The following is a 14386-nucleotide window of genomic DNA, read 5'->3' as shown; positions in this document are numbered from 1 at the left end:
TGTAGAAAACCTCGATGATCTCCTTCAGACTTTCGAGATTTAGGGGCCATGGACTTTTCAACCAAGTGAAGATGTTCCACCAAACGCTCTGCGCCGTCAGGCACCTCGCGAATAAGTGGTCAACGGTCTCCTCTTCGAACCCGCATGTTGCACACAATGCATCAGGCAAGTTTATACCATGATCCAGCAAGTCCCTTTTAGTAGCAACTTTACCCATAAGAGCCCTCCACATCAGGTATTTGCTTTTAGAGGGGCCCATGAGTTCCATTTATGCTCCAGCCCATCATATTGAATCTGCCCCAGCTTTTCTAAATCCATTCGGAGAGCTATAACCGAGAATGGGATGCCATCCTCATTATCCCACTTCCATTGGTCTTTCCACCCTTTGGAGCCAGGTTCGAGAGCAGTCTCGTGAGAGTGTGACAACCCTCACTAAACCAGGTATCCGTACGATTTAATTAATAATTAATTGCTGCTTGATTACTGTGCTTAACTGAAATTGCTGACGAACTGCTACTTGATTTCTAGTACTTGTATATTCCTGCATCATACTTTGATTTCCGTCACTACATTATTTACAAGTTGAACCTTAGTGACAAACATGATGCACTAAAGCACAGTAGCATTAGAACGGATAACCCATTGAACATGCTGATAAAGCCAGCATCAGGCAGACACTGCCTCTAAGGGCCTGTATGAGCCAGAAATAATTTACTACACCCATAGTGAGTGTAGGGATACAAGGGTTGTAGAACTGCGTCTCTAGGAATAAGATATAATGACTGGATGTGCCTAAAACGTACTCTAAGCACGAAACACAGCACTTTTATTAACATACTAGCTTCTGGCTAACTAATAAAGTGCCAAAACATGAGGAAAATATTCCTGACACTTTGTAGAATAAGTTGTGTCACTAAAAATATCATTTACGACACTTAAAAGCTTACTTAAGCACTTTAACGGATTACTATCCAACCGAACAACCGGACTATACCCGGAACATGAAAATATTGACAATAATATTATTGGTCTTTTTCTGAGCCAGTTAGGGTCCCTGAATACCCTAACACCCGCGTTAAAGCACAACATGTGACTAACTAAGTTAACCCCTAAATCTAACTTGGTTTAAACTAACTAAACTCTAACTATCCACTTGAAATCGAACCAAGACCCCCCCCCCATTGAGATCGGCCAACTAGAGGGGAACACAAGAGTACAAGACTTGATTATTATATTGGTTGTGCTTAAAATCTAGAGAACATATGATCCAAGGGTTAATCACTTCATGTTTGCCTATAAATAACTTGCCTAAACACAAGAGTTCATTCACAACACCCAACACCACACAAGCACACTTCCTCTCCTCTCCTTGGTTCTTGGCCGAACACCCCACCCCCTACACACCCATTTTCGAGTTTTGATCCATCCATTCCAAGCACATACAAGCCTTTCGGGTCACGCATTAGGAGCCTTGGAGCAAACGGAAGTGGAAGGACCTCGTTATCTTGCTTTTATCCACCACCTTTTCGCCTAGATTCTTCCCTAGCCTCGAGCTAGAGGTATAACACTTAAAACTCATTCTCGAACTAATCTAAGGTGGTTAATAAGATTTGTCACGGTTAAAATGCGGAAACTTGCATCTTGAATCTTTAAAGTCTACTAAAACATGAATATTGTTGGATAAAAGCTTAATACTTGTGTAAAAGTTGTAGTATTTGAAAGTGGTGATTATTTAGGCCCGATCTACGTAGTGGTAGCTCGGATCATCGTTTAACCCGACTTTGTTAAGATCATGGATCTTGACGTAAGCTTGTTTCGAACGGTACAAGGGTTAAAAGGTGAAACTCTACCACACGAGAAACATGAACTTGTGTAAAAGTATTTTTACTTGTAAAATAGTATTTAAAACTAGCGGATCTACGTATGTACAAGTGGTATTTTCGTAGAACCAAGTGTCGAGAAAATCATGTTTTATAAAAGTCGGATGACACACTAACAAATATGATTTTTACAAACCACAAGTGTATAAACACTTGTGAAATGAAAGATCCGACAAAATAACAATTTTTGTAAAAGTTGACAAGAAGATGTAAAGATAGATTTATACTAAAAACGAGGTTTTTACGATAATAAGTTATTTTACACATAGATCCACAAACTATAACGGGATCTACACTATAGTTTTCGGAAAAACTACAAGTTCATGTGACTATGCGATTTACATACTTGTCGATTAGTTTGATGTGTCGGAAATTGTTTTATTGAATCAAGAAGTTGTTGAAATGATTTTGTAAAAGAAAATGATACGCTTGAAAGCGTGGCCACCTCCAGTTACAGAGGAAACTCTGGCGAAATTTTTCTAAAACCTAACACTTAGAATTATTTACAAGTGTTAGAATTATTTTCGACATGTTTTCAAAATATATTTCGCCACGACTTTATTTACAAATATTCGGAGGTGGGATTTTCACAAAACTAAACGTGATAAATATATATTTGGTAAATATAATTTTTCACAACACTGTTTATGATTATTTTGTGAAAATACACAAATATTATTTTTAGAGTAAAAATAATATTTACAAACGTTGACAAATCCAAAATAATACAAACGCTTTTACGATAAACATATAAGTTACAACGGTAATTATTATTACCACACGATTACTAAAACGTAACTTACGCATTATACGGAAATGATTATGAACGTATATTTTATCAATGTATTATTTTTGGGAAAAAATTATGTGAAATGGAAATATAATATTTTTGAGAAAAAATATTTATATTTGGAATGAAGATATATTAAGTGAGACTTAATATTATAAATTGAACGCACATGTATTAAATCCCCCATCCTTGGGAAGGAGATTAACTACCAAGTACATGCAAAATATAAACACGAAATAGTTGTCTAACTATTTCCCAAAAACCTAAACTATAAAGCTAAGGCACGGCCATCCGTCTAATAGAATTAGTACATGTAGGTCGTCGCACAGCTGACATTCGGAGTACTTGGTAGAGACGCACTGACTGTGAGTTCATGTCCCCCTTTTTCTCTTAACTGTTTTCAGTTTTCTAAACTGCGGGGGTGAAATACATGTTACAATGTTTATGATTACTTTATACATGGTATGGTTAGCGTAAGGAGGGTTACTTTTTAGATCATGTGAATGGGTAGGCGGAAACTTGAGGTCATTAATCCTCAGGGTAGGACCGAGGGGCAGGAGCGATAGATCTATTTGGGTGTAGCGAGCCCAGTCCCAGGCCCAGCATAACGGACCTTGGGATGACTTTGTACCCGACGCATAAATCTGCTAGGTTTGAGCCTTCCTACTTGCATTTCACACATATCAATGGCCTTGCAAACCATTGGTGATCTCTTTTTCCTTATTTGCTACATACCAGGGTTTTGATAAATACAAAGGTTTACTTACTCACTTACACATGAACTCGCTCAACATTATTGTTGATTTTTCAACTTACATGTATTTCAGGGAATTAAAAGATCTGGCACGGTATGGCACGTTTTCCCGCTGCACTAGTTTCCAAGGTCATCCGATGTTTAGGGAATGTGACTCTTTCCTGGACAAGTCACAGTCCTTAAACTGAGTTTATGTTATGTTTAAGTTGTTTTGTTTGGGAAACAATGTTATGGTTATTAGAGTGTTGTTCCGTTAAAACAATGATACTATGTTTGGTTTTAAAATTTAATGGATGATTCTTGCATGTTTTTAATTCATATAGCTTTGTTATGATTAAGCTATGGTATTAAGAAGTCACACCAAATTAACCACGCTTCCGTAAAGCCAGGGTGTGATAGAGAGTGGCGAGGTGTTCCCATTGGCACGAATATCGAGGAATCTAACGTCTAATCACATAAAACGCACGAGAATCGAGGAATATAATTTCGAATCGAAGAATCTTACGTCTAGTCACACGTGTATCGAGGAATAATACGTTGAGTCAAACAGTTAAAATAAAAAAAATACGAAATTCGAAGTATACGGGCTGTATAAGGTTATACGGCCCGTATAAATGTATCGTATACATTATATACGACCATACTAAAATCTTATTCTCACATGGTGTATACGCGCCATATAAGGTTATACGACCCGTATAGAATAAAATGAACTGACAAAGGTTGCTGGCACAGTCTTTGTCAGTTCATTTTATTATATACGGGACGTATAAGCCTTTGTCAGTTCATTTTATTCTATACGGGTCGTATAACTTTATACGGCCCGTATACACCATTTGAGAATAAGGTTTTACTATGTGTGATTATTAGTTTCCTATCAGAAACTGTTAATTATTATCATTATATGGGTCTAGAAAAATGGTATACAAGAAGAAAATGAAAAGAAAAAAATAATAATTTTGTGAAAGAAAATGGTATTACCAAAATTTAGAAGGATAACCAAGTGTTAGGACTTTTTTTTAAAAAAGAGAACTTCTATAAAAAACAGCCGAACCCGAAAACCGGGACGGCAAAACAAACACAGACTTACATAAATACAAAATTACACCAATCCGACCAGCGGATATTTTTAAACTTGGATCTGTTTCTAAACCACAAGAAGCCTAGAGATCTAATATCGCTAAAAATATCATCAATCTTGATATGCAAGCCATTAAACCTCGCGCCATTCCTAGCCTTCCAAACACACCAACATGTGATCAAAATAATACCATGAAAAAACTCTTTTTCCTCATTCTTTTTACCACAGTGATCATACAACTCCAGGAGATCTCGAAAAGAAAATGCGAAGAAAAGCGGAACACGGCTCCATGTACAGACCTTTTGCCAAAGAACCGAAGTAACGAGGCACGAAGTAAACAGGTGATCCACGGTTTCTTCTTCGGAGCTACATAAAGGGCAAACTTCATCTTCAATAATCACACCTCTTTTTTTCAATGCCTCGGTCGTAGGAATTCTACCCATTTCAGCTTTCCAAGCAAAGAGGTTACATTTAATCGGAACCCAAGAACACCATTTCATAACAAACCTAGAGCTGAAATCGAAAGAGTTTAGAATGATGGACTTGACGGAGCTAACGCTGAAAACTCCGGAATTACAGCCAAGCCAGCGCCAAGCATCCCTTCTGTCCGAAAGCGGGAAATTCCAAATTAAATCCATAAGCCCAGTCAATTCAGAAGCTTCATCATCTTCATTCGGTTCGTGACGCCATAGCCAGATTCCATCGCTACCCACGCGGTCTTTGACAGAACAACCTTTAACCATTTCTAACCTGAACAGACTCGGAAACCGAAACTTTAAAGGTTCGTCCAACAACCAAGGGTCCAACCAGAAGCAGACACCTTCCCCGTTACCGACAATGCCTTTGAAACAAGAACGGATTAAAATATTCGGAGCAACAAGTTTATTAATCACTGAAACGATCGATCTCCACACTCCGCCAACAGAATTTTTAACCGGAAGGAAATCCCAGTTAGATAACCCAAGATGAATGGCTGAGATAACTCTAACCCATAAGTTTCGGGTTCCATTTTGAACCACCACCCCCATTTAGCTAAAAGAGCAGTATTAGAAAATTTTAATTTACATATTCCCAAACCCCCGCCTTCCGAGGGGATGCCACCCTATCCCACGCCACCCAATGAGTTTTTCGGACATTAGTTGAACCTCCCCACAAAAACTTTTTAATAATAATCTCCAAATCGTGAATCACCTTAGCCAGCGCTTTATAAAGCGAAAGGTAGTAATTAGGTAAAGCTTCGAGGACCGAACGGATTAGGGTGACCCTACCTCTGAAAAACAACATCTTGGCTTTCCATAAAGAGAGACGAGACTCGAAGATGTCATAAACCGGTCTCCAGTTACAAATTCGGTTCATATTCGCCCCCACCGTAAGACCAAGGCACTTAAATGGAAGGGAGTCAGACCTACATCCCATAAGTTCAGCCATCTCTATCACCTCTGCATTGCTAACCCCTACCCCGTAAAGACAAGACTTTCTGATATTAATCCGAAGGCCAGAACACACATAAAAACATCTAAGGATTCTAACAACATTCAAGACATTCCCTTTGGACCACTCTCCAAGAATCATTGCATCATCGGCATACAAAAGGTGGGAAAGGATCGTATAACAACCCTAAACCGACACCCTCGAAATATTTTTCGATACCCTAATATATTTTAAAATATCCCAATATATTTCTAAGGCTGTCGTGGGGCGCGTAAGCCACCCCTTGAAGCTTACGCCGGCCGCGAGCGATCGACAAACGCGGCCTCACCCGGTGGTGACACGTGGCAACACGTGTTGAACCTATTGGATGACCTGGATCACCTACGCCTAGAACCCCCTACTACGCGGGCCACGTAGGCCTTAGCCTACTCTTACGCGGGCCGCGAGAAAAGCCACATCAGGCCCTATAAATTGCGACGAAGGGCTTCAGTCCCAAATCGTTCATCTCTCGACTTTCTCTCTTAATTTCTTAATAGTAGGCACTATACTCGGGCATAATACCCCCCTAATTAACGAAGTTCTGCTCCGTTGTAAGTATCATAACCCCTGGATACGTATTAGATACTTTGCCCGATTGATCTAGGGTTCCGTAACGGCTGTCGTGGTTCTGCCCGACGTAGTCGTTGGAATGCCGTCTCGGGGAGGGTATTACAAATGTTAAAATGGGTTATTATACTAACACGTGTGCATTTGTGTAATTTATAGATTGTCACCAGGAAACCCTAAAGGATAATCTAAGACAACAATGTGAGTAATCTCCTTTTTGCAAATTGTTTTTACAAATCTTCACACGATTAATTATATATTAAGCAGTTATTGAGTATTTGTAAGGATACAATTATCGTCGGTATGTTGGGGTTTTGTATACAAAATTATGTTACTGCCTTGCGAGGGGTAACATGACCACAAGTAGGGTTGACAGTACCGTGGGTGTTAATTGATATGACTTGGAAACAAATGTAATTGCGAGACCGCCCTCAATACTGTACAGTGGTTTTTATTAAAACTTGATTAAACTGGGATTCACTCACCAGTATTTCCCACTGACAAAATGTTTTTAAATGCATTTCAGGTAACAAAATGTGAAAGCCAAATAGAAGCCAGCTGGACAGCACTGAAGGCTTGGAAAAGTGGCAATAAAGTTACCTAAAAGAAATAGATGTTTTTACTAAATAAAATAAGGATTTATTCCTATGAAAATGTTGTACTGAAAATTTGGGTTTTATCCCATATGTTTAATATTATGAAAGTGTGGTATTTTACTCTGATAATATATTTCCTAACTACGGTCCTGATGTAAATTCCGCTGCCAAATTAGACAAAAACAGGATACCACCGAAACTGGTCGCGGCCGCCTGTTCCCGTAATTGTAATAGGGGGACGGGGGTTGCGACAGAAGGTGGTATCAGAGCTAAGCCACTGATTCAGCCACAGAAGTGTTCTGCTGACACCAAAATTCAAAGTGTTAGGAAATAAATTACGGGAATACGTGCATAATTGTATTTTCTTGTTATGTGTTATTTGACTATTTGTTAGTTTACGGTATGAGCGACCAAGGACCATCTGACGCGTACCGTCAATTGTCTGGTTCGCCTAGAAGCGAAGGTGCCTCTTCTCAGCCTGCCCTCTCGGGGTACTCTGCTGATACGGAAGAAGGAATATTCGTATTTAAGGCTCAATCTGAAGAGCCATTTCCTCATAAAAAGAGGGGACGGTTCAGTAGGGGAGCACATGAGCGTAGAAAGCGTATGAAAAAGTTACAAGAACAGAGAGCACTATCCGCAGCTAAAAGAGAAACCAATGCCTATGCCCAGGATATGCTTAATAGGGGTATAGCCAACATCCACATATTAGCAACCACTGCAGCTGACCCTAACCTGGAGCAAATGTTAGCACCCCAACCACAACCACCAATTCCTGACCAACCAATGGAGATAGAAAACCCTGAAAATCAAGTAGAAATGCATGATTTTAATCCGGAAAAAATACCTAGGGTACCTGCACCAAATCCCTTAGACCCAAATTATGACCCATGGTGGGATGACAATAGGGACTATGTGCAACGTTACCTGATACACGAAGACATGCCCATGCAGAACCTAGGAGCCTACCCAGGGTTAGACCCTCTAGATCCCTATTACAATAATGATGTATTCATTAGGGAGATTCTAGAAAATCCTTACCCATACCAGGCCCCTACACCTCCGTACCAGGAACCCGCACCCCAGATTCCGAACCCAGTCCTAGAACCTGGACCCCCAATGAGTGCAGAAAACGTACAAGAACTTAGGACATTTGGTGAGGAAATTTTAGAAAATAGTGAAAGGATGAGACAGGTGGGAGAGCGACTCGTCTGGAAGTACGACGAGCGCAATATGGATTTCTGGATGAATCCATATCCGTAGAAGTGATGGTGGAGAAGGTTATAATAATATAATATAATATAATAATAAAATATGTGTGTATGTGTATGAAAAAAATATACGGATGCCTACTACTAGTATTGTAACTTTAAATTTCAGTCGGTATTGTAATTTTAATTTCAGTACTGGTGTGTAATAGATGCATATTATAAGAGTAAAGTCGCAATGATCGACGCTTTTGACCAAAGTGCGTGACATGTGATTGGCTCTATTAAAATATTATTTTGTGATATTAATGTGTGGTAAATGTTTAAAATTCAGATAGACAACGAAGTGAACCAGGAAAACCTGAACAATGAAAATAAGAGTGATAACCACCCGGATAACGAAAATCTGAATAATGAGAATCCGAACAACAATAACAATGGAAATCAAGTGGATAATAGTGCCATCCAACACATAGTGGCACAAGGAATAATAGATGCAATGCCATTTATTATTCAAACTGTTAAAGAAGCGGATAATAAAAGTAAGCATAGCAGTAAGCGACTAACTGAACCTGAACACAGCGTCAACAATGGACACGTACTTCAAGTGCCCATTCCCAAAAGAAGAAGAACCATGCCATATAGTTGTTCTTACAAAGAATTCTGGTCCTGCAAACCAATAGAATTCTCGGGCAATGAAGGACCCATTGCAGCTCTACGCTGGATAGAAAAGACTGAGGTTGTTTTAAAAATAAGCAAGTGTGCAGAAGAGGACAAGATAATGTTTGCTTCCAACCTGTTTAAGAACTCAACTTTAGAATGGTGGAACACTATCCTCCAGTCAAGAGGAAGTGATAGGGTATACAACATGGAAAGGAAGGAATTTAAAATATGGTAGAAAGGAAATTCTGCCCTCCCAATAAAAAGGAACAGATAGCAAATAAATTTCTGAACCTTAGGATGACCGGGGTAGATAGTAAGGGTTATACTACCACATTCTTTGAATATGCTAGGATAGTACCAACCCTTGCCTCACCTGAACCAGTATTAATCTCCCGATACATCTGGGGATTAATTGGAGAAATTAGACATGTAGTCAAGGCAGCTAGGCCACAAACCATAGAAGAAGCTGTAGAACTAGCAAATACCTTGACAGATGAATTAATCCGTACTAGAGAAGAAGACCAGAGGAGAAACCTAACCCAAAGGCTTACTCAAGAATTCCGTTCTGGGAATTCCAACCGTAGGAACGTAGGTTCTACCTCTACACCATACTGCAAAGCCTGCAAAAAGAAGCATTCAGGAAGATGCTCCACTTACTGCAATTTCTGCAAAGTACCAGGACACAAGAAAGAAGACTGCAAAAGAAAACCTACTAATGGACTGTGCTTCAACTGTGGAGAAAGAGGTCACATCAAGCCGAATTGTCCGAAATTGGCTCCAGCTGCGAACAACAAGAACACTAAAAATGCTAGAGCATTTGTTCTGACTGCAGAAGAAGCCAAGATGATTCCGAACGTGATAACCGGTACGTTTTTAGTTAATGATGTTTTTGCTAAAGTATTATTTGACTCTGGTGCGAACCAAAGTTTTATTAATACTTCGTTTTGCAAACTTCTAAATCAATCATTAACTAAACTCCCACAAGAATGTCTAGTAGAGACAGCAAATGGAGAAACGGTTAGGATTTCTGAAATCTTGCAGGGAGCAAGAATAGAAATTTTAAACCAAAAATTTATTGCAAACCTTTACCCAATGAATCTGGCAGGATTTGACATTGTATTAGGAATGGATTGGTTAATAGCCAATAAAGCTAATATTTTATGTGATCAAAAGTCAATCCAATTAAATTCACCAAAGGGTGAAAAGATCACAATGAAAGGAGATAAACTATTTAGATCCACAAAATTCATCTCTGTGATGAAAACTGCAAGTTATATAAGAAAAGGATCTATAGTGTACTTGATTTCTATAATCACTAACACTAAAGGAAAAGAACTAAAGGATATTTCAGTAGTATCCCAGTTTTCAGATGTCTTTCCAGAAGAGTTGCCAGGACTACCCCCAGACAGAGAAGTCGAATTCAGAATCCATCTGCTACCCGGAACAACACCAATTGCCAAAGCACCTTACCGTTTGGCACCCGCTGAAATGCAGGAGCTGAAGAAACAGTTAGACGAATTGTTGGAGAAAGGATTCATACAGCCAAGCTCATCGCCGTGGGGAGCACCGATTTTTTCGTCAAAAAGAAAGACGGATCAATGCGTATGTGCATTGACTACCGTGAATTAAATAAAGTCACGATTTAGAATTGGTATCCATTACCGAGAATCGATGATCTGTTCGATCAATTGCAAGGAACTCGATTTTTCTCTAAAATCGATTTAAGATCATGATATCATCAATTAAAGGTACATGAAGAGGACATTCCTAAAACCGCGTTCAAAACAAGGTACGGCCATTATGAATTTACTGTCATGCCATTTGGCTTAACCAATGCCCCAGCCACATTTATGGACATCATGAACCGAATATGTAAGCCATATTTGGATAAATTCATAATTGTCTTCATAGATGATATTCTAATTTACTCTAAGAGTAAAGAGGAACATGCAAAGCATTTGCACGCACTTCTAAGTCTATTAAGAAAGGCAAAGCTTTATGCTAAGTTTTCAAAGTGCGAGTTTTGGTTAGAACAGGTACAGTTTCTTGGACACTTAGTCAACCATGAAGGAATTCATGTGGATCCCACAAAAATCAAGGCGATTACCAAATGGAAAACCCCTGAATCACCAACCGAGGTTAGAAGTTTCTTAGGATTGGCTGGTTATTATAGAAGATTTATTCAAGATTTTTCTAGAATAGCCATTCCCTTAACAAAGCTAACCTGTAAATCTGTTAAGTTTGAATGGGGACTAAAACAGGAAGAAGCATTTAGAATCCTTAAGCAAAGACTAACCCATGCACCCATATTAGCGTTACCAGAAGGAACTGAAGACTTTGTAGTCTATTATGACGCTTCTAAATTAGGTTATGGATGTGTGTTGATGCAACGTCAAAAAGGTTATAGCTTACGCGTCTAGACAACTTAAGAATCATGAAGCGAATTATTCAACCCATGATTTGGAATTAGGAGCCATAATTTTTGCCCTTAAGATTTGGAGACATTACCTTTATGGTAGTAAGTTTACCATATTCACTGATCATAAGAGTTTAAGGTATGTTTTCGGGCAAAAAGAGTTGAATATGAGACAAAGATGCTGTATGGAGATACTTAGTGATTATGATTGTAATATCCAGTATCACGCAGGAAAAGCCAATGTAGTAGCTGATGCATTAAGTCGAAAGTATCACGAAAAGCCAAAAAGGGTACACTCTCTTAAATTAAATCTACAAGTAGATTTAAATGATCAGATTAGAAAAGCACAGGAATCAGTAATCAAGGAGGATACTGAAAAATTAAAAGGAATGATTAAGGAATTAGAACAAGGAACAGATGGAATTTGGAGATTCCATAAAAAGAGAACGTGGATACCTAAATTAGGAAACCTACGTCATCGTATATTAGAAGAAGCCCATAAGTCTAAGTATACGATGCATCCAGGAAATGATAAGATGTACCAGGATTTAAGGAAAAATTTCTGGTGGATAGGAATGAAGAAGGATATAGCAGCTTATGTTTCTAAGTGTTTAACCTGTTCACAAGTCAAAGCTGAACAACAGAAACCCTCAGGTTTATTACAACAACTAGAAATGCCAGTTTGGAAATGGGAATTGATAACAATGGATTTTGTTACCAAATTACCCAAAACAAGAAAAGGTAATGATACAATCTGGGTGATTGTAGATAGGCTAACCAAATCAGCTCATTTTATATCAATGAAGGAAACTTTCAGCATGGAACAATTAGCCAAATTGTATGTAAATGAAATAGTTTCATTACATGGAATACCTTTATCAATTGTTTCTGACAGAGATAGTTGTTTTACCTCTCAATTTTGGGCAAGTTTCCAAAAAGCAATGGGAACCAAGTTGAATCTAAGCACAACTTATCATCCTCAAACAGACGGACAAAGCGAAAGGACAATTCAGACAATGGAAGACATGCTTAGAGCTTGTGTAATTGATTTCAGAGGTAATTGGGACGATCACTTACCTTTAATAGAATTCTCTTATAATAACAGTTATCACACAAGTATCAATGCTGCACCATTCGAAGCACTTTATGGACGAAAGTGTCGAACCACAGTCTGTTGGGCATAAATTGGGGAAAAGCAACTATCTGGACCTGAGATAGTGCAAGAAACAACTGACAAGATCATTCAAGTCAAAGAACGACTGAAAGCAGCACATGATCGACAAAAGAGCTACGCTGATAACAGACGCAAACCGTTAGAATTCCAGATAGGTGACAAGGTATTGTTAAAAGTCTCTCCTTGGAAAGGATAGTAAGATTCATCAAGAGGGGAAAGTTAAGTCCCAGGTATGTTGGACCTTTTGAGATTGTTAGAAGAATAGGACCTGTAGCCTATCAGCTACAACTGCCAGAGGAAATGGCAGGAATACATGATGTATTTCATGTATCTAATCTCAAGAAATGCCTAGCTGATGAATCACTCGTAGTGCCTCTAAAGGATATAGAGGTAAATGAACAACTCAAATTTGTAGAAAAACCTCTACGGATTGAAGACAGAAAAGTCAAGAACCTCAAGCATAAGAGATTAGTTATGGTCAAAGTGAAGTGGGACTCCAAAAGAGGACCCGAATACACATGGGAGCTTGAAACAGAAATGCAAAGGAAATATCCACACCTGTTCCAGTGGACCTCGAGGACGAGCTCTAAAACAAGGTGGGAGGATATAACAACCCTAAACCGACACCCTCGAAATATTTTTCGATACCCTAATATATTTTAAAATATCCCAATATGTCCTATAATACCCCCCATACGCGAAAACGGACCCCAAATACCTTAAATAATATTAAAAATAATTAAAAATTAAATTTTTAGGGCTGTCGCGGGGCGCGTAAGCCACCCCTTGAAGCTTACGCCGGCCGCGAGCGATCGACAAACGCGGCCTCACCCGGTGGTGACACGTGGGAACACGTGTTGAACCTATTGGATGACCCGGATCACCTACGCCTAGACCCCCCTACTACGCGGGCCGCGTAGGCCTTAGCCTACTCTTACGCGGGCCGCGAGAAAAGCCAAATCAGGCCCCATAAATTGCGACGAAGGGCTTCAGTCCCAAATCGTTCATCTCTCGACTTTCTCTCTCAATTTCTTAATAGTAGGCACTATACTCGGGCATAATACCCCCTAATTAACGAAGTTCCGCTCCGTTGTAAGTATCATAACCCCTGGATACGTATTAGATACTCTGCCCGATTGATCTAGGGTTCCGTAACGGCTGTCGTGGTTCTGCCCGACGTAGTCGTTGGAATGCCGTCTCGGGGAGGGTATTACTAATGTTAAAATGAGTTATTATACTAACACGTGTGCATTTGTGCAATTTATAGATTGTCACCAGGAAACCCTAAAGGATAATCTAAGACAGCAATGTAAGTAATCTCCTTTTTGCAAATTGTTTTTACAAATCCTCACACGATTAATTATATATTAAGCAGTTATTGAGTATTTGTAAGGATACAATTATCGTCGGTATGTTGGGGTTTTGTATACAAAATTATGTTACTGCTTTGCGAGGGGTAACATGACCACAAGTCGGGTTGACAGTACCGTGTGTGTTAATTGATATGACTTGGAAACAAATGTAATTGCGAGACCGCCCTCAATACTGTACAATGGTTTTTATTAAAACTTGATTAAACTGGGATTCACTCACCAGTATTTCCCACTGACAAAATGTTTTTAAACGCGTTTCAGGTAACAAAATGTGAAAGCCAAATAGAAGCCAGCTGGACAGCACTGAAGGCTTGGAAAAGTGGCAATAAAGTTACCTAAAAGAAATAGATGTTTTTACTAAATAAAAATAGGATTTATTCCTATGAAAACGTGTGTACTGAAAAGTTGGGTTTT

At 39.0% G+C, this 14386-nt stretch overlaps 1 protein-coding gene across 1 annotated transcript; it reads right to left on the bottom strand.

The window, feature by feature from the left end:
* Window positions 1-4219: 4219 nt before the first annotated feature.
* LOC110876232 lies at window positions 4220-5533 on the bottom strand. Its single transcript, XM_022124407.1, has 2 exons — window positions 4696-5533; window positions 4220-4308 (listed from the first exon to the last, which is right to left on the bottom strand). Exons 1-2 carry the CDS (start codon window positions 5531-5533, stop codon window positions 4220-4222), a joined length of 927 nt encoding a protein of 308 aa, XP_021980099.1.
* Between the last annotated feature and the right edge of the window lie 8853 nt (window positions 5534-14386).

Source organism: Helianthus annuus, chromosome 9, assembly GCF_002127325.2.
Source record: "Helianthus annuus cultivar XRQ/B chromosome 9, HanXRQr2.0-SUNRISE, whole genome shotgun sequence".
Lineage (NCBI taxonomy): Eukaryota > Viridiplantae > Streptophyta > Magnoliopsida > Asterales > Asteraceae > Helianthus > Helianthus annuus.
This window is presented reverse-complemented; position numbering and strand designations above follow the sequence as displayed.